Source organism: Cupressus sempervirens, chromosome 6, assembly GCF_028749045.1.
Source record: "Cupressus sempervirens isolate cs-2001-9-10 chromosome 6, ASM2874904v1, whole genome shotgun sequence".
Classification (NCBI taxonomy): Eukaryota; Viridiplantae; Streptophyta; class Pinopsida; order Cupressales; family Cupressaceae; genus Cupressus; species Cupressus sempervirens.
Window position 1 is genome coordinate 548,376,089 of NC_143123.1, and position 25,966 is coordinate 548,402,054.

At 36.2% G+C, this 25,966-nt stretch overlaps 1 protein-coding gene across 1 annotated transcript; it reads right to left on the reverse strand.

Moving 5' to 3' along the window:
- Positions 1–25,966, reverse strand: LOC149553431 (plant cysteine oxidase 1-like). The gene is made up of 5 exons (XM_089788878.1): positions 25,421–25,966; positions 18,186–18,352; positions 1,108–1,258; positions 637–840; positions 1–495 (listed from the first exon to the last, which is right to left on the reverse strand). Exons 1-5 carry the CDS (start codon positions 25,530–25,532, stop codon positions 368–370), a joined length of 762 nt encoding a protein of 253 aa, XP_089645004.1. The 5' UTR covers positions 25,533–25,966; the 3' UTR covers positions 1–367.

Consider the following 25,966-nt stretch of genomic DNA (forward strand, 5'->3'; position numbering starts at 1 on the left):
AACCAGCAAAGTATTTACTTTCATTTATTATAGATCAAAATAAAACTTTGCAAAATGGAGACAGTTAGTTGACACACATCGACCATACATGCTTATTTCAACTGGCATATAATCCCTACAGACAGCAACCTTATTTAGCATTTCGCTTGAATTTACCAATGAATTAAAAACATTGATAAATTTTTTACTGTTAAATTATAGCATATTATATCATTCCATTTCATTACAACTGCATCTGACACAGGCTACTAACTACCTGAAACTAGGTTTGTATTTTTCGTACTTCCAAATCAGTCTTATGACGTAGTAAAGTACAGCAGAAAAAGATACATATGAAATCTCTAAAACAAGATGCTTGGCACAAAGGTTATCGAGCTTCAATTAGTGGACCTTTATATTCTGCTCCTTCAACAATAAAGTCATCTGGCTTTTCCATCTCGTCCAACCATGCATAACCCCCTTTGCTATCAAGATCAGTTATCATATTACCATCATCTGCAACAGAAAATAGCTAACAAATCACTTTTTTACCATCAACAAAAATACTAACAATTCAACAAATACAATACTATCTAGGAATCTACTAAACAGACATATTCATAATGACCCAGAAAAATCTACAATGGATAAACTTACCGGGAAGACTTGAGTAAGGATATTCACAATAATAAGTGCAACTCCTGCCAGCTGTATCACAATATGGAGGAACAAGAACATCAAGCACTGCACAGGAAGTAACTGCTGTAAATTGATGTATATTGCCTCCAGATGTAGGATATAATATTGATGTACTGCAGGGAGCTCTAAAAATATTGTCAATCTTCAATTTTGCTAATCTTACTGCACAAGGAAACAGACAAATTATTAGACAATCCTTCCTAGTAGTAGTTGAAAAGCAGTGTGCTTTTCTCCCTGGGACAATATCAAAAGCACCATGCTTCGGATGTACCAAGTATTTAAGACAATGGAATAAATTAAGCTGAATTCCCGGGCAACTTTGCATATACACAAAGTAAGAAAATTTCCATCTTACGACCAGCTATCTCACATTTTAATCTATAACACAGTGACATAGGTATTCAATTATAAATGGCCTAGAGGACTTACCTTGTGATGTATTTGGTTCTGTATCCGTGGGACAAACCCAATCGTAAGCTTTTATGTGCATTGATCCAAATAGAAGCTTACTAAAAACTGTCATTCTAGGATGGTCATGAAATGGAATGACTGCTGATGCTGGCAAACAAAATATACCTATCTGAAACAAAAACATCAAGTCATATTGAGCTCAATATAAAAGTAGTAGGCCAAAATGAATATTTTCAACTGCTGATAAAGAAAATTTGAGATATGCTAGTTTTCAAAGAGGCAGTTTAGAAGTTAAAATCCATTTCTTTACAGATTGATCCGAGCCTTCGAACTGGTAAGTACTGGCTAGGTCAAGGTTGATACAAGCCTAGGAAGTAAAGTTTGGACTAGGTTGCTAGTTGGTCTTACGATGTCACCTAGTCGAACTGATAGTAATCCTGTTTGGATAGGATCTTTCGTCTTAGACATAGACCTTTGCTCGATTTTTGTCCTTAATATGGTTAAGTAATAAGTTTCAGTGTTATTGTTTCAAAAGTATATTAATGTATACTCTTACCCAAATATATATTTTAATGTACTACAAATATTACATATATATCTATATCTATCTATCTATATATATATATATATATATATAGAGAGAGAGAGAGAGAGAGAGAGATTTGGATATATATATGTGTGTGTGTGTGTGTGTGATAAGCAAAATAAACTTATAACTGCATTATTTTGGTATAAACTATATTCCTGTTTTCCTTTAATGGAAATTGAATTCCACTGAAAAATCATAGTGCGAATTGGAAGGTTGAAAAAGACGTTTGGAATTCATATAATTAAAATAGAACAAATTGAAATATACTAAAAGCCACTGCATAGTATATGTAGCACAATGGATGAACACTGAAATTATAAAGAAAATCGAAAATCTTCTCATGCATAGGAAGTCATCCTTCCAGCCACGATGAGTAGTCACACAAGAAGGGAAGAACTAACTTTTGAATTTGTTTGAATAAAGATGTGCATATGGGGGAGTTGCAAGAAGCCTAAGGAGGGAAAACAGTTGGGTGCGCTCGAGCTGGAGTAGTACTGGGATGGGTGACCTCCCAGGAAGTCCCAGTGCTTCACCTCTAAGAGCATCACCTAGATCCAATGAGTGCTAAGTATTCCATTTATTCTCATGAGAGATGGATTTGTCTGTGAATAACTAATCATGATATATGGGTCAATGAGTTTGACTCAAAATCTAGCTAGTTAAATCCTGATAGCAATATCATAATTTGACTTGTTTTGGAAAATATCTCCTACTGATCAATTGATGAGCTTTAAGGGGCTTTCTAATGAATGGTTCATAAGGCACAACACGTGGTGAAGCTTTTGCAAATGGGGTTGCAAGCAGAGTGGGTTTAACCATGGAGGGAACTCCATAGTTAAGCGCTCTCAAGCTGGAGTAGTTCTGGGATGGGTGACCTCCTGGGAAGTCCTAGTGCTTCACCTCTATGAGCATCACCTAGATCCAATGAGTGCTAGGTGTTCCATTTATTCTCATGAGAGATGGATTCATGTGTGAATCACTACTCATGATATATGGGTCAATGAGTTTGACTCAAAATCTACACAGTTAAATCCTGATAGCAATATCATAATTTGACTTGCTGTGGAAAATATCTCCTACTGAACAGTTGGTTTTGTTAAAGAGTGACATATATGTCTGCAAAGCGCATAAGTTGTCTTGGCTTTTACTGGATATACATGTTGGAAAAGGTGTTCTCTCATCATTGAAGGACACGCATGGAATAGAAATATGGAAAACAGTGATGAAATTCAGAGAAAGAACCGGTATAAGAAGAAATGTTGTGATCTCTCTCATATACCCACCCAGTAAATAGAATAAGCAACACATGCTTCTACAGTTGCTGTTAAAAAATTTAAAAGAAAGAGAGGCAAATATAGAAGTCTGAAAACTAAAGGAAAATTCTCAGGCAGCGGTAGAAGACAGAGGACATCCATTTCCTCATTCCTGGTGCAGGCTTATATACTGCAGCGGTAGTAGAGAGAGGACATTCATTTCTTCATTCCAGGTGCAGGCTTATATACTTTCACAGGCATGTGTAAACCTTCTCTAACACCTTTCTTCACTTTGATTACGCTCAGAAACATACTAGAAATATTTCTAAATCTTCAAATGGTAACATAGATATCAAAAAGAAATGTTAGTCAAAGCTTACTAGAGCATGGAAGTAGTTCTTAAAGCCATGAGTAATTACAAAAGCTAGAGAGCTATTATACTTAAACTGTCGACAGTCATCCATCTTCTTCTAAAGTATATTAATGAAGAGTGTGACACACATTAACAACCAGTACATATGCTGTAATCTCATGTAGACATAGGAAATAATTTCCTTGGTATCTAAAGAAGATAGAATAATGGTATCATTCCCTATCTTTGCTGGAAAGCTTTAACTCAAAGTAGAGATATATAAGTTTATAGCAGCAAAGGAAATGTTTCCAGACTGTCAATGGAAACAGAGAGATGTCTTTTAAGGTTAACTACCCATGTGTGGGGTCATTTGGGTAAGAATGAACAGCTGCTTCAGTACTCTTTTGAGAATTTAGGAGAGAATTTATTATCTGGAAAGTGAGAACAGAATTAAGCTACTAAATAAATTTGAGTAAACCATTCCTACAATCTCTAGACTCAGTCAGAGTCAATTTGTAATCATGAGTGGATCACTTTGCATTCTTAAACTATCTCATCCTGAGGATGGATCATTGAGTATGTTCCGAAACATTGGTGTTAATTAACATGCACAAAATCTTACCCAGCAGCATAAATTATAAATATAATATCATGGATTGTGGAAATCTGTTATCGATAGATCAATATCGTTGGTTACAATAGACAACTATGACATAGAATTCTGTGGAAGTGGTAAGAGTAGTAAGCCTACATTCCTGAAAGTCCCATCATAGCTATAGACCATGATCATTGTTAATGTCATACCCCAGAATGAAGGATCAATGTTACTGATTTCTAATAAAATGAATGTATATGAACTCCATTTCTGTATTTTAAATCAAGAGTAGAATGACTAGGACTAGTAAGTCAAGAGTCTTGTGCAGTTAAGAAATAAGATACCAGAATTTCTATCAAGAAGTGGAACCAAATCAAGTAGGGTGAAGAACTAAACTACATGTCCTGTACGAGCTTGCGTGTTTAAAACCTTGGCCAAGGTACAATTAAGTTATGCTAGTGTTAAACAGATTGTATTGTTCTGGATGCATTCCTAGTCGAAGGTCATGCTAATTAGAAGTAGCTATAGGATATGACCAACTAGAGTTATGGAGGACCATATACCAGATTCAAATAGCTTGCTCATCACCATGTTTACATCACTTGCGAAGGACCGGGCCACTTCAAGTAGGAAGTGTGCAGGGGAGATCAGTTGATCCATGGTTGTGCGATAAGAATGCCCTGGTGATACTTTCCCCTCATGTTACTTTGAAGTATTCAAGAAAGACAGAATGGATTCAGTAATGCTAGTACACTCAAGTAAGATTCTACATTTCGTATTTTATGTTGAGTAAAATGGTCAAGATAAAACATGATAAAATGTTTTTCCTTTAAACATTTTTTAATGTTTTGATTGATGCAATAACTATATTATAAAAATAAAATGGCATTTTATACTGGATCAAACTTCCTTTGCTTCAGTTAGCTAAACTTGTTCTTGCCAAGAATTAGCTTGTTACATCAATGGCCAACCAACTAAATTATTTTTTATTTCCTTGAAGTGATCATTATTAATTTCTTTCAACAGCTCCAGTGATGGCCTGTAGGATTTCTCTATAAGGTTCCAAGTACACAATTAATTTTTTGGGTCAATATATTTCCAACTAAACAATTTGAAAAGCACAAGGTCTACATAATGAAGTTCTACCTAGTGATACTCTTAAATGTTCTAACTTTTGGTTAACATTGTGATATAAACAAATAGTACATCGTCTTAGGATTCTAATTCTCTCCCTAATTATTTATAGATGTGTATTGTCCTAAAAAGTTAGCACCCATAATTGGAGGCTCTAGGACCTATTAGACCCCATTCTAGTGATTTTGAGGTCTGAAAGTTTGTTATGCTTGATCCCAACAATCTGCAATTTCTCCCTCCACATTCTATCACTCCCTTAGATCCCAAAAAAATTTAGATTTGTATTGTTATGCTTGGACCAAGTTGACTGGCCGGCTTGTTTCTGGGAATTTGACCCCAATATTTGGCCTGGGACCAGATGGCGAGGTTTTCTTCCAAGGTTTAGATACTAGGTCAGCCTTGATGAAAACTGAATCCCGAAATGAATATAAAATGACATCAACTCCTCTCATTTTGACATAACACACACAAGTTGATTTCATGATCAAGTGCAAACTATTGGTGATCTCAAGAACACGTAAATGCAAGTTAAGTTGCACAATTGAGAATTTGGATTCAAGATTAGAAGGAAAGCATCCAATTAAGATCTCCAAGTCCCCATTTCTTCAAGATCCATTCAAGAAAAGGTAATCTTCTCTAATTGATGCAAGTTTCTCTCCCATGATGGACTATTAGAGGAATTCTCAATCAAGCAAGAAGATCCACACATCCATTCTTCTTCTCTCTCCTTCTCCGTTGAGGCTGTAAAGCATATCTACATTCTAGATATAGGATTGGTGATCATAGATCTATGCACTCATGAAGGCATCCTTGATTCTACAATTCATTCAAAGGTCTACACATACAAGCATCTTCATGGATTTAACTGATCACTAAATCAATCCATGAGGATATTCCATGCAAGGTGAATCTAAGAATTATCTCGTTCTCGTTACTTTCCTTTATGCAAATTCAATTTCATTTCAAGGTTAATTTCTATACAGGAGTTTGACCAAGGAAAACCCCTTTCCACAACCTTTTCCCCTTATTTTCTGTGTGCGGAAACATTTTTTGGAGTTGCAGATCTGGATTTGGAAGCTTCAGACACAGTTGTAAAACCTCAGAAATTTTCATTGGATTTGGAGCTACTGGGTTCCTGAATATCGATTTGTTCTTGCAATTTTTTGGGTGACAATTGTACAGCAGACAGTTATGGACATCAGATTCGCAGATTTGGAATTATAGTTGATTCCTACGTTCCAACGGTAGTCAAATTCAAATCTAAGGGTCCGTTTGGTTCGTGGAAGATGATGGGAATTGGCTTTTTCATAATCCGGATTTGAATGTTTTTGCGTTTGTTTCAAAATTGGAAAAATGGAATTAGAATACCAGACTTCTAATTTTGTCTCAAAAACAGGTTATCAAACTTGCCACTAGCAACTAGGAATTGAAAATCAAAACCTGGTTACATCTTTTGAGGAGAGTAAAAACAATAGATTGGACTAATTTTTGGAGTCTACCTGCAACTCCAAGCTTACGCATAAAAATTCAAGTAAAATCACAAAAATAGGAATGAAGACTTGCAAAACCTTAATTTGGCTAAATCGAGATTTGTAGAAATCTCGAATTCTACAATTCCACGAACCAAATGGACACTAAAGGTTCATCTTCCTCTTCTTATTTCAAGGTGAGTTCATTCTATCCATTTTCCCTTTGTACTTACTTTTATACGTTAAATCTGATATCATAGCATTTTCATTTACTTCTATATCGATTTTATTCATTCATTCATACACATTCCACAATTAAAAGGAATCCCCCAAATCCCATCCTTTAACTCACATCTTGCATTACCATTCCTTCATCCTTTTTAGGTCGTGTTAATCAGATTTGCATAAGGGTGAGCTTGGGATTCCAACGTATAACCACATAACTCATCTACCTCCTAGCATTTCTCATCATTTTATATTATACAAGTTTACTAAAAGTTGATCTCATCCCATGATACAAATGTTACATATTAGGATCAGAACAATGACTAGCCCAACTCTTCTGTAAACCTTAAAAATTAGGTAACTAGTAAATAATAAGCATCAGTATAGTTTGAGCTCAGCTCAACTCTTTTACTAAACTACAGACTTGTTTTTAGCAAGTCTTGCAAATAAGGGTTGCAAGGCCCCTTTTCTTTTCTATCAAGTATTTCGTAACAACATTGTATTGGTGCAAGTAGATTTCAGTGATGATACACCCTTATCCCTACATTAACGCCTAAACTGCAGTATTTCCCAACCATGGGCACACATATATAGGGAGAGGATCTGCAGCACACCTTCTCGAGTAAACTACAACGAAATCCTTTTCTGCAAATCGGATGATCTAGTGATGCAAAGTAAGGAGTTATTTACACTTGTCAAGCATATGGTAATAGTGCTTCTAAATTTCCTACATAACTTGGCTCGTAGGCTTTTTTTTATGACTTGACTCGCGGCTTGTCTTAGCGCATTTGAACCTACTGTACTATATCATTTCAATGACATTGGACAGACCCTCTGATGTAGTGCAATGGCCAAAAGACAGCGTCCACATGAGGACTTTCAATCATGCATCACTACATAGGTTTTACAAGTTGGAATGACAACTTGAAGGGAACAAGGGTAAACAAACCCAAATGGATCCAACCACAGCCAACAACTTGAAGAACCCCTGCACCTTGTATTCAAGTGATCTCATGAAGCTTTTGATGATAAAACACAAGGAACACACAAATTGACTGTTTATTGACTGAGCACTCACTATCATACACAATCCCACTTTAGGATAGTCATTACATTTTGATATATAGTTACCACTAGTGATCACCAACATCTTAAACAACTCTGTAGGACCTTCAAACATACTCTCAAAATCTTCTCCTATCAAAAAAAGACCAAACCATTCCTTGCTACGATCAAACTTGTCCTCGCTGTTGTAATAGGGTCTGATACCTCCATATATCAGGCCAAACAGTCCATTTAAGCATTTGCAAAACTCATCGTTGGAGCCTGCAAGTTTGGGACTCTGTGTAGCATGGTTTATCAGACCTCCACACAAAAAAATGGGATTTTTCACCACACCATATGGGAGATATGAATTCTTGTGTTGTTGGAAACCCTAGGCAGGGTTCAGGACACTTTTCAGCGAAAATGCCATAATTATCAAATTATTGGATGAAAATTGATGAAACCAAAAGCAAAACAAAGTATATTCATGTGGGAACCTTCTTCAATTGGTCTCAAGTCATGAAATGGACCATACAAACCGTGAACAGGACTGTTGCAGGAAAAAACGTTAAAGCAGAAATTTGCTCCAAAGTGATTTAAAATTTTCTTTCAAATGTCCACCAGACCCTGGGGTCATGATTAAGGCATATTTATGCTATTCAAGTCAGTTTCCCACTCTCGACTGTCCCACAACTGCCCATTAATAATATTGTAACAAGTTCTCATTATGATTGAAAATTGTCATAACAACATTGACGACATTTTGAGCAATTTTTACATCTTGTAACCAATTGGCCTATAACTTTTCAAAATGAATCAGCATGATTTGAAATGGCCTCAAAGGACTCAAAAACACCTAAACAACTTAGAAAACAAAAAGTGACAATAATGCTTGTAATGAGGCTCCGGATGCCCCTGCATCATAGTCCCCAGTGAAAAGAAGTATACATTCCATCTCAAATGATGGTTTGTTTTTTCTTTCTCTTCTTCCGATTGTGCTACATGCTTAGCTGTTCTCTGACCTCTTTTCAATCATCTCCATGCTCAACTTGATCTGCTCCATTTTTCTTGGTTTGCACATTTTTCTTTATCGCATTCTTATTGCATCTTCTCTGGCTTATCAGCTTTTCTGCTTTAAGACTACAAGATCCTATGGCTCTATCATATACCTCACTGCTACTACCCATTTCATCCTCATCTTCATTTTCTCCTTGGTCTACACTTGGAAAAACATTACCATCAACACGCGTTATAAAAACCATAGAGACAAGATACCTTTACCATAAATTTCTCCTTGGTCTTCTTCCTTGATCTCAGCTATAGCCATCTTCATAGCATTTGTGCCTATCTGAGAATATTGTAATTCCATGACTTTGATGCTTGCTTGAGAACACTCTTGATCTCCCTTCATGTCCATGTCAATGAATGTCGCTTCTTCCTTGGTTTCATCTTCTCTTTTCAAAGTAACCATCATTTATTTTCTCCTTTTGTGAACAATCAGCTTTATGGGCCACTTCACCTTCTTTCCCATTGGCCAATGCCCAACTTTTCCTCCGTATTCGTCTTCAATATACTACCGCACTACAGGCTTAATACGTTCTTCCCATTCTGCCATTCTTCTATCAATCTCTGCATCTGACCATATCTAGCTTCCATCTTCTCCTTTTGAGTTTGTTGTTGCATCTTGCCATCTCTTCTCTTTTCTTGAATTGCTTATTCCAATACCTCACCTAGATTTCTTTATATTTCTTAATTACCTATTTTTCTCGCATGTATGTTCTCCTCTTCAACCTGTCAAAAGCAATACAAAAACTTCCAAAACATCCTTGCCCAGAACTTGGGGCTCAACCCTCTTTTCCTAAACCTTTTAAGTTCTGATACAAATTTGATGCAGAGCAAGGATTTATTTAGGCTTGTCAGGCATATGGCAATACTGCTTCTACAATTTCCAAAATAACTAGGCCCATGGGCTTATTTCTAGGACTTGACTTGGGGCTTGTCTTGAAGAATATAAACTTTAAACCCACTCTACTTGATCATTTCAATGATATTGGACAGGTCCTACACAATGGCAATGGACGACTTCCACGTGAGGACTTCCAATCGCGCATCACTACTTAGGTTTTACAACTATTGTCTTCTTGAGGATTGGAAGGGCAACTTGAAGGGAACAGGGATAAACAAACCCAAATGGATCCAATCACAACCAATGACTTAAGGAACCCATGCACCTTGTATTCAAGTGATCACATGAAGCTTTTAGGGATAACACACTACAAGGAACATACACACTGACTTGGTACTCACTGTCACACACAATCCCTTAAACAAATTTATAGGATCTTCACACGCACTCCTATCACAAAAAGACCAAACCATTCCTTGCTACATTCAAACTTGTCCTCACTACTGTAAAAAGGTCTGATACATCCATATATCAGACGAATCAGTCCATTAATGATTGAAGCACGTGCAAACCTCATTGTTGGAGCCTGCAAGTTTGGGACACGGAATAGTATGGTCTTTCAGACCTCCACACAAAAAAGTTAGGATTTTTCACTGCACCAAGTGGGAGATATGAATTTTTTTATGTTGATAGAAACCCTAAGCAGGGTTCAGGACAGTTTTCATCAAAAATGCCATAACTTTCAAAAAACTGGATGGAAATTGATGAAACCAAAAGAGAAAAAACCCTTAACAATATTGTAACAAATTCTCCTTACAATTTGAGCAACTTTTACATCTTTTAACCAATTGACCTATAACTTTCCGAAATGGATCAACATACTACCAAATGGCCTCAAAGGACCTTACTAGACTCGAAAACACCTAAACAACGTAAAAATCAAAAAGAGACAATAACTCTTGTGATTTGGCTCCTGATGCCCTTGTGTCACTTAGGCTTGATTTTAACACCACATGCTTTTGTTGGTAATCTTGCAGATTAGCATTTATGTGCCTCACTTTCAAAACATGATTCAAACATTAGGTTGTAGTTAAGTCTACTTCACCCTTTCATGACATCAAAGTTCAAACTAGATGTTCCCACCTCTTCGCTGTTGGAGCATTCCAGTGGCAGTTAACCAAGCTGCAAGTTAAATTGGACCTATTTGTATCCACTCATAACTTCAACAGCATTTGTTGCTTAATTCTCACCTCCTATGAATGGCAACAGTTGGTGATTTTTTTCTTTCACACCTTGAATATGCACATGTTACGAAGCATTCATCTACATCTTGATTATTTTGAAGTCAAGTAAGTTATCACATCAGCTTGGACATCAAACGTTTTTGATACACCAGCACGACTCATTGCCTTTAGTTGATTTGCCTATTGTATTGTCTCCTTTCTAATCCATAGCTCTGGATGACTTTCAGCATTGCTACTTTTAGAAGTTAGGATTGTAAGCACTTTCCGTTAAAAAAGTGGAATATTGGAATAAGGCAGCTACCTACCAGAGAGTTGTGGCAGCATAGATGTATCAGTTAGATAGGCAGAATTGCAGTTCTTTGCGTCTTTCAGTTGGAATGAAGTAGTTGACTTTGTCAGCGGTATAAGCCACCAAGTCTTTCAGATACGAACGGCCAAGTCTTCAATAAAGAAGTGGTTGAATTCTTCAGTTCTGTCCAGTTGACCTTTTAATTGAGAAATATACTATCACAGCTGCCACCATTTTAAGGGATGAACTGCCTATGATTGTGGATCAACCAATTGAAGGAGTATTAAAAGCACTTGAAGGAGAAAAAAAAGCACTTACTAAAAATTAAAAATATTCAACTCCCATTTCAGAAACGTGATGCTGCAACAGAAGCTGGGTACTTGCAACGACCATCAAGAGGTGTGGAACTGAGTATCATGGGGACAAAATCCCTGAGGTACACGATGTCATATAGGGAATCAAGAAATTCATACAGGGAGCTACTAGAATCCCCAAATCCTGATTCGAAGTCTAAAGTGCATTAGAATCAATAAAATTATAATTTATAAAGGGATCAAATCTACTCTAGGTTTGCCAATAAGTTGGTCTAGTTTGACTGTGTGTGTAAGACCAAACATAAACCGTGTATATATATATATATATGGCATACTCATTGTGTGTAACAAAATAGCACGTTTCATTTACTCACCAGAAAGACTTGCCCTAAAAATGTGGAACACAAAAACAGTTGGTCAAAAAAGTCATGATTTTGACTTAAAAAATGCATGAACACCCGCACACTTCCTCGCATAACACTTGCTGAGCAATATTCTTCATTGAACTGTCCCCAATACCTAATTTCTCACAAATGATGAACTTAGTGTGTGCAACAAGAAGTTTTGTCTGGTTTCAATGGCCTTAATTTGGGCTTGGGTGTGAGGCCACTGCCCCTCACCCCACCCTGTATTTTAATAAAGAATGCACCAAGGGCACTGCTTCTGGACCCCACGAGGGGTTCTGCCCCTCAACCTCACTAGAAGCATCACCCCAAAAAACCCACAAGAGGTATTTCCCCTTGACCCCATTCACTCCATTGGGATCTCCACACTATGACCCTGACTAGTTATTGGGATCTCTTCCCATATAAAAATATGATTACAATAAGTTTTAGACAACTTGACAATTGTCTTTATCAGTATGATAATATCACTGGTCAATAATTTAGTATCATACTATGAGTATCAAAAATTCAAATATCATTATTATTTTATAATTACCCTCAGCCTTGCACAAGAAACGTAAGTGACAAATCAGAGGTGTTCATTGATTTGGTCAAATTAAAGCCATGAACACATCCTTTGATGTAGAGTGAGGAGCTACAATGGAGTGCAAAGAGTAGAAACTCCCCAAGTTTTTACAAGACTAGAGGAAGATGTCAAATGTTGTAATATGCAATTTAATAAATTATGAATTATGATGATGATTTTCAATAGCAATCCTCATAAATTCATAATACCTGCAAGCTAAATATTGTATCAAGATTTCATGTGATGATACAATTTACTCAATTTGTATTCAAATGATTCAATTTTAATAGAAAACACTTCTGTACTAATTGATGGACTTGCTGGATATATTTTATCTTTGAATTTTGTAAAACTTTCTATCAGAATTTAAACAATTTTTTAAGTCGCCAAGGTTTTTGTCAAGTCACAAATTTTGGGTCTGGCGAATCTGCATTTCCCAACGTGTGTGTATATATATAACCAAAAAAAAAGACCTTAATTGTTACTAGAAAAGATTTCTATGTTAGGAAATTATCAGTTATAGATTTTCTGTGTGTTTTCAGTTAAGAATCATTTCAGTGGTTCCAAAGCTGTAATCTTGCCAGCCTGAGGCAATTTTATTTTAATAAGACAAAATAAAATCAGATATCAGATGTTGCATGTCAGTAGGTGATAAAGAAGTCAAATATCAACTCAGGGAACAAAAGAAAAAAAGAGCATACAAGGATAGAGGACAGCTTTTCAACATACCCTAATAAAAGTTCAGCAGGGCTATGATAGAATAGCTAAGTTACCACATTCAGTCACTGAGGGTGGAAGTTGGGGTTCAACTCGTCCAAAATTCCGGTTCGATTCAAAATCAGTTCAAATTCGCCTGCAGAGAAATTCCATGCAAATTCGTCACGCAGGGCCCTGGTCGACTTCCGTGCGAATTTGGTCAACTCGTTTTTTCCCTGTGCGAGCCCTGAACGAATTTCCGGTGACTGGGTGACAACTTGAGCAGTTTGGAATTCCATTTTAGAGCTTTCTCTACTTTTGCGATTTCAATTTTTGGTTTGAAATACACACACGGCATTATAAAACCCACATATTTACACCACCGACACAGCTAAACACGCATTACACCAGCAATGCAGGTAAACACAGATATGGCTTTTTGAAATACGCAGATTTACCACAGAACAGTGTCATGGACCAGCAACACCAGTGACACAGATTTCCAACCCAGCACTGCGACTCTACTTGTCTTTGGCTTTGTAATGTTTTTCTCAGTTTTTCCTATTCTGTAAAAATTATATCGTGCAATCTAAGGTTTTCTTAGTTATATTATGTTTTATTTATAAAAAATAAATGTTTCAAGTTTTAGAATTTAAATATTTTCTTAAAATAAACTTTAATTTAATATGTTTAAACTTATGCTTTTATAAATTATATTTTTACTATTTGACTCAAAATTTGAAGTCATTAACAAAATACAAGTGTTTTTATTTTATTAATATTATTAAACTATTTTAAAATGATATATATATATATATATATATATATATATATATATATATATATATATATATATATATATATATATATATATATATATATATATATATATATATAATGAACCCAAAACGAATCCGAACCCAACTCAAAAAAATCTTGGACAAATTTTGAACCTGAATCTCGAACCCGCATCCGAACCGGAATCCGAACTGGCAACTTAGTAGAATAGCCAAATTATTAGCAGAGATGGTGCAGCTCCAGAGGAACAGAACATGCACAATAAAATTCTTCTACAACATTACAGAGAAAGAAAGCTCAACTTCACGTAAACAACCACCAATTAGTCAAACCAGTCCCATTCAAAAACCTCATTAACCCATGTTTTCACAAGAGTGAAAAATCAAACTAGGAGACTGTTACCACAGAGGCGTTATATGCACTCCTTATGAAGTATCAAGGGAAATCCAAAGACTACAAGGCCATGAGATTATATTGCTTTTATGTTTATTTCTTTGTAATTGTAATAACAGGCTAAATTTTTGCACATACACCCTCATATTCCACACCTCCACTTTCTTCCAAATAACAGTCAATGTCTAGTATATTTCAGAGTCTCATCTAGAACTATCATCGACTGGCATCAAACAAGAGCTGTGCACTAAGTAAATGTCCATAGGTGGTTGTTGATGTGGCAAAGCTACCTAAGATTAGCAAAAATCATTAAAATAAATAAATGGTTAACAAAGTACAGTAGAACTCCAGATCCACCAAGATTAACAACTGAGCCCCTTTATTAGCAAATCAATATTAGAAATATTTGAGTACAAAATTCGGAATTCCCCTACATACAAAGGGAGCTCTTACATTCCTTCCAAAGCTATCATAATATCTGTATTCTACATGGGAGATATTGCCAATGCATTATCGAATTTTTATTTTCATCTTCAAAGAAAATACTACATTGGCAATGCTTCATAAAACATTTTGTGGTGACCTCCATTACTTAAAAAGGAATAACAAATTTTGTGCAAAGAACCTATACATTTAGTCAAGTTTATGATTCAAATTAGCAAATACTAAGAAAATCATCATTGATCAAATCTAAGTTTAACTATAGAATCCAAGTTTTAGACATGAAATAGCTTCACTCAATGTTCTTGTGATGAGATTGGACAAAGGAAGTATTAAATAATAAAGAACCATCCATCATGCTCCTCTATAGATGCCTAATGATGCAAGCTTCACACTGGGGGAAAACCCAAAGGCATATGGAATCTTATGTTTAAGCTTACCACCTCTAATTCAGATTACATGGTGTCTGTAAAGCAGCAATGAGTATAACAAAGCCTGTTTTTCTGGGTCGTAATTCACAGTGGCCTACCACAGAGGGGAACACTGGACAATCTTGGATTGTAAATATCATATTTTTATATGGTCAATTTCAGTATACAACTATTTTGGCATTGTTTTAAAGGTCAAACCAAATTGAATTAAGTCAGCAAATTTTGTGAGCATATTTTGAATAGCTCAATTTATTTGATAGTTATAACTTATAATAGGTGATAGCTGTGTCACAAGGTTCGCCGAATTTTCGGCATGAGGTTCGAAATTCGGCGAATGTATAAAAAATATTGAAGTTCGAAAAAGTTCGCATCAAGTTCGTATGGCAAAAATGGCCACGGGCAAAATTTATCAATGTGTTTTTGGAAATCGTCTCTTGTTTGCATTATTTTTAACGGCTGCTTCGTTGGTGGAATCCGTCACTTCTGGTTGCTTCCCTATGCGTGGCTTAACATTCCTCGAAACCCCTGCGTCGACGTTGGTTGCTGAAACCTGCCAATTCACTACCTGCCAAAGTCGTTTATCTCTGCCAAAGCTTTGCCGACGGGCCGATGGTTGCAGAGCTAAAATGTTTTAAATTTCTAAAGTTTTTCCATGTATATAAAACTTTACATTTTAGGTTTTTCGGTTTGTTTATTTTAGAGTTACTAATGTTTATAATTTAAGGTTTTAATTTGTTTGCTACTTATTATTATTATTATTAATATTACATCGCTTTAAGTTTATTTATTATTTTAGAAGTTAAAAGTTTAACTCAATATTTTTTTTTTTTTTAATATCTAATATTTAGTATTATTTTAACATACTTGTTAATCTAAATACAAAAATCATATTGTAATAAACAGTTTATTTTAGTTATTATTAATATAATTTATTGATTAATTTGTAAATAAGTAAATTAAAGTAATATTTTTATTAATTTGAGGAAGGATCGTATATTTTCATTTTTTTTGAAAATTATACAAGGCGAATTTATTGTCGAATTTTTTCCGAATTTTTGGACCTTGCCGAACTTCATCCGAATTTTATAGTTGTCGAACTAGAACTCGAATTCGAACCTTGTGACTTAGGGTGATAGTTTTTATGCTACTGTTAAGTTTTAAAGAACATCAATCAAAAATAAGATTATCTATGGAAATATTATAATAGTAAGTTTGTTTGTATAACCACGTAAAATTTACAATTAGCATTCTATCCTTGTTAATCCACCATCAAGAAAAGAAGGTAGCAATGGGTATTGAAAATAGCAAAAAGTTCATTGCTGACCGAAGCAATGCTCTTCGCATGATCAGCAACCCTAAAGGGAATGTGCTAGATGCTCTCTAGTAGCTCAAGACAAGCATTTTAGGCCAAGTGGAGACCAATTTTCTCAGTATCTAGGACAGTTTCTTGCACTGGAGATGGGGTTACATGAGTGCATTATTGGTTCAATGACGAAATGGGCCCCACAATATGCACTCACCATATCAAAATAAGCAAAACAGATCAATGTGGGAGACAAATAGGGAGTCGGTGCTACATAATCAAGTGACCCAAAAAGTTGTGCAATCATATTCTGATAAACAATCACAGTCAGCATATTTCCTCGGGATCTATCTAGATATGGATTCAATCCTGGTGTATTTTAGCTTCTAATGTAGATGCCATGCAGTTTTTCTTGTACCATTTGCAGAAAAGGGGAGTTATTGATATCTCAAAATTGTATTGGCGAAACATCATATTCACCACAATTTCTTGAAAAAGAGACTGCATTACACAAGGAACTCATCGGTACATAATGAAAATGAAAATGAAAAATAACACTGCTCGCTGTAACAGAAGATGATGAAATCTCAACATGGAAGGAAAATGAGAAGTTAGTGATGCCCCAACAAACAATAGAACAAAATTATAGCTAACTTTACTACAATGACAATCCACCTACGCCCGCCAACTTCTTAAGAAGCTTAGCTGGATATGAATTCAATCTTGATCCATTTTGGTTAGGGAGATATTGATTTTTATGTCAAAATTCTATACCATTGGCTTGGGGATATTCACCCATTATTAGATTCAACAATACTGGTTCTCAAATTATTTGACAATGATCCTAGTCCTTCCCAAAGTTCATATATGAGGTATTCATATAACTCGCCCAAGGTTTTTGCAAAACATTTCTACTTTTGCAATAAACTGTGTATATAACCTTAGCTAGATATGATGCTACTTGATTCAACATAATGTTCTTACTTATATGGATTAGGATGGTAACTTCAGTGATTAAAGCCTCCGTAGAAAGTCAAACGAAAATATAAAATAATCACTCTGATCGTCCACTAGGCAACCATTTTAATGAAAACCAAAAGGATCTTTTTAATCTTAAATGCGTGTTTCCCTATGAAAAACCGCAAAACAATGACGTGTTTGAATTCACCAATAAATGGAGAAATCTATATAAAGAGATTCTCTGTCACTTGGAATTTTATCAACTGGAAGCATCTAATTTGTATCGTAAAGTTGAGGATGGGTTTACCATCAAGGATAGGCATCTTTCATGCTAAGATTATGATGATTATGAAATGTGAGTTTACTTTTATTCAATTTCTGTCACATGCTTATAACTTACACAGGATATGCAAAAAAGACAAGGATTGAAACAAGATGTTTTTATATGATAAATAATGATAAGGATGAAAGGGCATACAAAGCCCTAGGTTATTCTGGCAGGAGAATTTTCAAAAGGAAAATTGCTTGAGCATTCCCTTTGCTTATATAATTTACTTTATATACTTGTGCTTGTCAGTGTACGAAGGCTGGCTTGTAAATTGATATATATGTATTCCTCTAGCAATGGAAATTTAAAATAAAGGATAAAATTAACTACGTATCAATACAAATTAATTGTTATACTCACCGAAAATCTATCGCACTCGTAAACATGAAAATAAGTGATGGGTGCTTCCCACTGGGCTGCAATCGTCGAGTGTTCACCATTCTGTACATTTGGTTCAAAAAAACCATAGCCATAAATGTTTTCAAATAACTCCTCAGTTAGCCCAACATCAATAGGTTTAATAGAATCTGCAACACAAAATTGGGATCACTAGTTAATATGGCTCTTCTAGTTAGTGTACTGTGATTTTCAAACATGAAAGAAAACCACTAGATGCTGCCCTTTCTTGAACAAGCAAAGAAATAAAGATCAATGGCCTCTAGCAACTATAAAAGTTGTGAACAACTTCAGTTATTAAAGAATCAAATACTTGAGTTAATATGTCTTGCGGTGTCTTTTATCATTCTTACTGTCCATCCATAAATCATTTTAAGGCACTTTACTATAAGTAAGAAAGACCTGTGTCTGTGTATTGAGAGAGAGGCTTCCAATCACCACATTTCACATGTATATATTTGTGCTCAATACACTTTAATTTTATATAAATAAATTAAAACAGTTTGTGACGTAAGTCACTGTGTGTTAAGATAAGTATCCATAATTGTTTATGCGCATAGATATTTAGCTAGCCTAGCCTGGAGGTATTTGTACTTTATAATGCAGGTCACACGTTTGAATCTAGAGTTGGCAGTACACCTCAAAGCAATTTAATAAACAAATCATTCACTTGTGGAATACTTGTATAAGGAGGTCTCATGCACTAAATTGGTGTGTTTCTTGACGATGACCCAAATTGTGTACCTTTATTTATATATTAAATAACTATGTATACATGCATGTGCGCATGTAATTCTGCACATAATTTGTCTGCTTATGTGTCTAGGATGTATACATCAGGTACCCATAGATCTGTAATTAAGATAGAAATTTCATTCATAAACAATCAATACAAATCTCAGCATGATGTTTAACTGAAAAGCTTGCAAGCATATTGATGCTCCTTCAAACTTAAAGCAGTTCAACATTGAGTTGTGAAGCTATCTAAGCATTAATACTGTTAAGTATCAAATTTGATACACATCAATGTTGCTTAAATAGTACGCTCAAAAACAATTGGGCGTTGAATTGTGAAGCTATCTAAGCACTTAAAACTATCAGATTGTAAATTTGATGTCTTATCATGCCCCTTAAATTCTTAGGTAAGAAACAATTACACATTGATTTGTGACAATATCTACACACTACTAATTATACGGATAATATTGGATGTATATACTGGTGTTCCATAATACAAATTGGGTGTTGAATTGCAAAGCTATTTGCATACTAACATTATCACAAAAATTGTACAAACACGAAATTGAGCAAGTACATGACCCAGAATAAATCGCAAAAAAGTAAATTGTCACAGAATTATCTTAGAGAAATCCATTGTATAGAAACTTCAGTGAAATAGTGCTGTGCTTCCTTATATCAACTTATGTCAACAAATATCACAAGTCAATCACTCTTATGAATCTTAAGAACACTGTGGGTCTGATATAACACTTATACAATACTTTCACGAGCTTTACCTCCTTTGAAATTCACTCAAACAGCTTAAATCACATCCCCATGTTTTGCTGAAACACAAAGTATTTTCCTAATTCATCTATGGGCATTTAGTCTCTAGGTGTAAAATTTCCAATAGAAAGCTATAGTCATTCTTCCACCTCGTCTACCATGGATTATCTTCTTCTTCTTATTCTTCTTCATCAACGACTTTACTTGACTCATAAATAGTGTCAATGCCAATGGGATCAGCTACTCGAATAACATTCTCCCTTTCCGGAGAGCACATTTGCTGTAATCAACATCCAGCGTGAAATTGTTTAAAAAGTATCTTGCAACTCCCTTCACCTATTGAAGATATTGTTTAATGTTTAACTTTAAAGTACAATTTATGAATATAAAGAGCTTGCAATTGATCAGACAGAGGTCATTATCAGCAATTGGATATAAAAATTTCACAGGATGAAATCTTGAGGACTAATTTAGTTTTCTGTAATAAAGATATGAACTTCAGCAAATCTTGTTTTGCAATGTTAAAGATCTTAGCTAAATTTTGTAATAATAGTTCCCTACACTGAATTATCAAATGTTTCTCAGTAGAAATCTACTTAGTCAAAAATGTTCTTGAGGCCAAAGACTAATTTTTCATAATTGACTTCTAGTTTTAAACTGATATTGGAAACTAAATAAACACACACAGACATGTAGCAAAAGGTGCCCCATATGTTGCATATGGGGAGAGGTATTAAAAGATGAAAATCACCTCCCATTCATTCTCTACCATAACTACTAGAAACATCAGTTGGGGCCTATGATAGGGATTTACTCCAATTTGACCAGAATAAAGTCTTGGTCTGTATTACAAAAACAATAAAGTTTGCCAAAAAAATGGTGCTTTATTCTGCTCAGTTCGCACTTGGTATGTCTGGGTCTGCCCTCATTCGACACTGGCTTGACCTGTCTTTGGCCCAGTCAAACCAGCCTGCCTAGGAATGAACCCTGTCCAAACCCACATGCAAAGCGGACCCAAACCCAAACAGGGTTCGAACTGGGCTGATACTAGGGTCCCAAGCAAGCGGACCAGACTTCCTAGGTCAGAGATGTAACTATTACTTGAATACGTGAGATAAGCTGTATAAATATCTTAAATCTGATTTCTCGTATCAAGTTGATCCCTTAGATTGATTTCCTTTAGAAAATGGAATTCTTCTTCTTAGGCTGCTTTCAAAATCTGACTAATACTCTTTTATTGTTGCCCCTCTTAGAACTGAGTCACCACTTTTGGTTGTTACATTTAAGAATAATATATTACACCCCAAATTGCTCTCCCTTGGATATCCACAATGAAAAGTTCTCCCCTTTATGTCTTCCAATGTGGGGACAGTCACACCTCTTCATCATGGCTTCCCTTTTCAAAGATCACAACCTTCCACAATTTCCACACATTGGAGGAGTCACATCCCTTCATCATTCATGCCCTTTGAAGGAGTCAACCCTCCATAACTGTCCCTCTTCCGGGGATTTGGGGATAATGCCCCCAATGGAGTCAATAGGCAGAGCCCCTTGAGGACAGCACACCTCACACGGTCGAGGGGCAGCAGAACCCCTACTGCCTAGATCAAATTAGCACCTTCAAAACCACATAAAACTCCTTAGCGTGCATCATTTTCTTGAATTCTTAAGATGCCAAAAGCAGTACTAATAAAGCCCAAACATGTGATTTCCAAATCTCTTCCTGCCAAATCTCTTACCTGTTAAACAAAGCACAAGAACTCAAGGAATTACAACTATGTAAGGGTAGCATTCATGAAGCTTTTATTTGATGATGTTATTGAAGCTCAGTGACCCACTCAGATTCTAGAAATGACTTTTGCAACTCAAATAAAAAAAAATTAAGGCTGCAAGGAAGAAATAAGTCAAAAAAAATTGTGTTTTATGCCCAAATTTACACTGACTTCAGTCAAGTCAACTGGCTTGGACTCGGCGAGCCAGGTTGTGAGTCGAGAATCAGCAAGTCACAAGAACTCACATGTCTAACTTGTCCAAGTCCAAATCAGGGTCATTTTGACCTGGCAACCTTGTCTCTACTCATAACTCCCCAAGACTCAGCGACTCACAACGAGTCTAGAAACTCTGCTATTGAGCTTCCAGTGTCAATGTCGGCCAACCCACTAGTGGACACATGACTGCCCGATAGCAAGTGGGTTCTAGCCCTGGGCACACACTAGTGGAAACCAACACACCACAACATTTAGGTAGGACATCACAACACACCAAACCACTAGGGCTCAACTACAAGATCTTAGCTTCGATACTAACAAAAGCCCAAAATAATAGTTGAATAGAGCCCACCAATGTTAGGAGTGGGATTTTCAACGCACTAGAGTGCCAACACAAGCCAATTTGTTGTTATGTAGCGCCTAATCAGACTCATAGGTTAATTTTTCCTACTCATTTGGTGCAGTTTCCCCCTAGATTTTCTACGGGAGTTTGGGGGGAGCGCCCCCAGCTAGAGGTCAAGGGGCAATAACCCTTGTTGTTGTGATGTAGAGCCTAATCCGACTCAAAGGTTTATTTTTTCCCACTTTATTTGGCGCGGTTTCCCCCCAGATTTTACTACAAGGGTTTGGGGGCAGCGCCCCCAAGACAGGGGCAATGCAGCAAAAATCTTGTATAAAATGGCTTAGGGTTAGGGATTTCATTATGTATGATGAGATTGTAGCTTCTTGCTGCAGCATTGAGCTGTAAGGGATTATGGACTTTAATCGGGTTGTAATCACTAGATAATAAGAATATTGGACTCGTTGTTTAGTGGGCGTAGCCCAAGGATTGGGTGAACCACGTTAAATCTTTGTGTCTTGTGTTCTCTTATGTGTGCTTTATTATTTTCAAGATATTGGTTATATTTGCATGTAATTGTTATTTATGTCTCTCTAAACCCTAACACAACCCTCTTATGGACATACTAATGCCCAATCATGGGTGGGTCCCAAGTATAGCTACATGCCCAACAAGAATCTACACCACTGCCACATTAGTCAGTACACAGCCAGTAGGAATCCACACCACCACAACATTTAGGTTGGGACAACACAAGTGCCAAAATCAATTTTCAGCACTAAGGTCATAATCTTTTCAGTTGGTGTGCTTAATCCAGGATTTCAAGCAACCTTGCATCGGGCAAAACATAGAAATATTATTGTTTCCAATGTTTGGTTTTCTATGCAAAAGAATCTCTTGTACCCCATGTGTTTTGATATCTGGTTTTGTTGAGGTGTGTTAGAAGTGGGTATTTTGTTAGTAGACTTCCACTTTCACATGGATTGTTCTTTTGGGAAAATTGAGCTAGACTAGTTGTTTTGTGGACCTTGCCAAAGCTTTGGGGTGCAATTCAACCCACATGCTACCATGCAAGCTTTTGCATAACCTCTAAAAGATTTTGCATAATGACCCAATTTGGTCAATTGTTCCTGATCAATACACATGTCTATGCATAGATTTCTTCCTACAAAAAAATTTTGCATGATTCTTCTTCCAAAAAAAAGTCACATGAGCAGATTTTAAGTATAATCCACAAGCAGGTTTTTTGAAAAACCTAACGACCATCAATTACTCTCGTCAAGTAGCCAAAAATTGATCAAAAACTCACTTATTGACAAAAAAACACTTCTTCCAAAATGTTAAGTGACACAATACACTCATCCTTTCAGTGTCAATTGCACATCCTTTTTGAAGTGTCAATTATGCCACCTCGACAACACTTGAAATAAATGTTCAAACTATTTAGCTCAATAATGGAGACCAAAGGTCACACACAATATATTTAATAAGCGTATACTTTAAGGAGGAGGAGGTTCAAGTTTTGAGAGTTTGAGTAGTATAATAGAGAAGGTTTCTACTAAGGAACTAGAAGGGCATATCTGAATTTGGAAATTTGGGTAGATAGTAAGTTGTAACTCAAAGAGCCTCAAATTAGGCTCAGTGGTTTTGATCAATTTGGGTAGCTAAATTTGATAGGTTCCTAATGAATCAGCTCCCCTCCCAATGCTAATTTTACAACTTCACGATCATAATTATGTTCATGTTTGTTATAGATTTTGAACTTATTAAAGTGTAAACAGTTGTTTCTTTTTTACATATGGTGTGGTTGTTTCCTTTCCAGGGCCCCTTGATTCTTCACTTTCCAGGTTGGTCAGTTTACTCCATTCGGGAGCATGATTTCATTTTGCCTTCTGTTTTTTGAGGATTAATTACGTGTCTATCTTTTGGTATAACTATGTGGTTATCTTTTGTTGATCGATCCTTCAGTCTTTGATCTGGCTAACTAAATTGAATTCTAAAGATTCCGTTGTCAATCTGCAGGGGTTTGAGAAGGGCCGGTCAAGGGCGGTATCCAGTCCCTCAAAACAAAGGATCACCCCATCAAATACAGACAGACAGAAACAAAGGGGTCTAATTTATCAAAAAGATTGTTAGTTTCCATAATTTTTAACAGTCCATGACCTTATTTTATTCTGCTACAAATTAATATGTGCTATGTTTCTAAATCTCCTTGTTACTTCTTAGTTGCTTCTGTTCTGTGCTTTGAACTTCTGTTTGCTGATTTATTTAGCTGACCCACATACAGTACTGCATCGACAAGCTTACTTCGGGTTCAAGCAGTATCTATCAAATGTTTCATATATAAGATATGTCGAATACTAAATTAATAGCTTGTATACCTTACGAAAATTAGAGGTTTCACTCTCATAATGACCATAGCAATTCCAGAAGCAGAATATGTTTACTGGGTGTTTGCCTTCTCAGCAGTGACCCACTCTTTCATGCCGTCCACAACATCACAAAGCCATGCAATGTTCTCAGCTAGATCTTACCGTTAACCTATGTTTAAGCAGCAGCAGGGAAACATAAAAGATGAAAATCAAGCTGCGTGTATCACGAAACACGCCTTCATAGTCAAAGCCCCGGAGTAGTTAGGGTGTTTCAAATAATAATCAAGCCCCTTCTATTTACTAGTTTTGTCACTTGCTTAGCGTTGACTCTTTAGCATATATGTTTTTGTGACAATCTAATGGATTGATTGAAAGATATCAGTTCTGTTGGTTCCTTCCTTGCTTTCATGAAAATTTCCATCCAGCCGACAGATGATGTATGAATGTATGCCACATATGCCTGAAATGTTCCTGAACTTTGATTTATTTGTTCAAACTGCTCATCTTGTGGTTTGAGTCTCTGAATCAACTTTCACGATCCGTTGTTTTCATCTTGTATAAAAAGATTGCAAATAAATATCTCTTATTCAAATAAATAAATGAAATTGAGATGTTAATCACTACATATCCTTCTTAAAAACCCTGTTTCGCCCAATTTTCCTGGCTAAATTACATCCGCCGGACCGGACAGGAGAAAGTTTAAGAAACCACATCGATTACAAAATTACGGACATATCCCACCGTAAGGCGTTTATGAACCCATTTCCGGGAACCCAAAAGTGAAAAAGAAACTTCCCCAAAAGCCTAACAAGGCCTTTTTCCAAGGCATATTTGGAATGGGGATTAAAAAAGAATGCAGATAACGAACAAAGAATACCCATAAATTTATAAACGGGCCGTCTGAAAAGCTCGCAAACGAACATAAGAGGCTCCTGATTTACCAATAAAGCGAATAATTGGACCCGGTAATAAATTAAATTGTTAGCAACTGACCTAAAACAGAGCGCAGGGTCTGAATAGACCGAGACGAAGGATCGGGAGCAACAACAGAAGAGAAATTCTCATTGCAGGCTTCGTATAATTTCTGAACAGCAGCAGTCGGCATTGGAGACTCGAACCCTGACAGATTATCTATCTGTTTGTGCGTCTTCCAAAATAAGAAGAATGAGAAAGCTTGTGAAGAGTGTTTGAGAAAAGCATGCCAAGGATATGACCCAAGTCACAGATTCCAAAACAGATATTTAGTTTAGACGGTTGAGGGTTCGCTCCCGAGGTCAAAGATGGATTCCAGATTTGGTGGCTGCAATGTACTGGGGAAATGAATGACTGGAAAATGAGGGAGGACTTTGAAGAAAAGAGATCCCTTGAGTCGAAGTGGGCCCAATGCATGCCCTGAGCATAGGGGCATTGCTGATAATGGCGTTTGCATTTGGTAGGTTTGGAATAATGAGTGAAACCAGAGGGTTGAGCAGAGAGACAGGATCCAGTGTTTCTGTGGGCCAAAATACCGGAGAGCGGCTGCTTCCCAAAACACGTTCT

Excerpts from the sequence above, each read along its gene's own strand:
- LOC149553431 (XM_089788878.1), bottom strand. The coding sequence starts at position 25,532 with ATGCCGACTGCTGCTGTTCAGAAATTATACGAAGCCTGCAATGAGAAT. Across the intron at positions 1,259-18,185 it reads ACGAGTGCGATAGATTTTCG|ATAGGTATATTTTGTTTGCC; the intron begins GTGAGTATAACA and ends TTTTTGTTTCAG. Across the intron at positions 841-1,107 it reads AGAACCAAATACATCACAAG|TAAGATTAGCAAAATTGAAG; the intron begins GTAAGTCCTCTA and ends TTCCTTGTGCAG.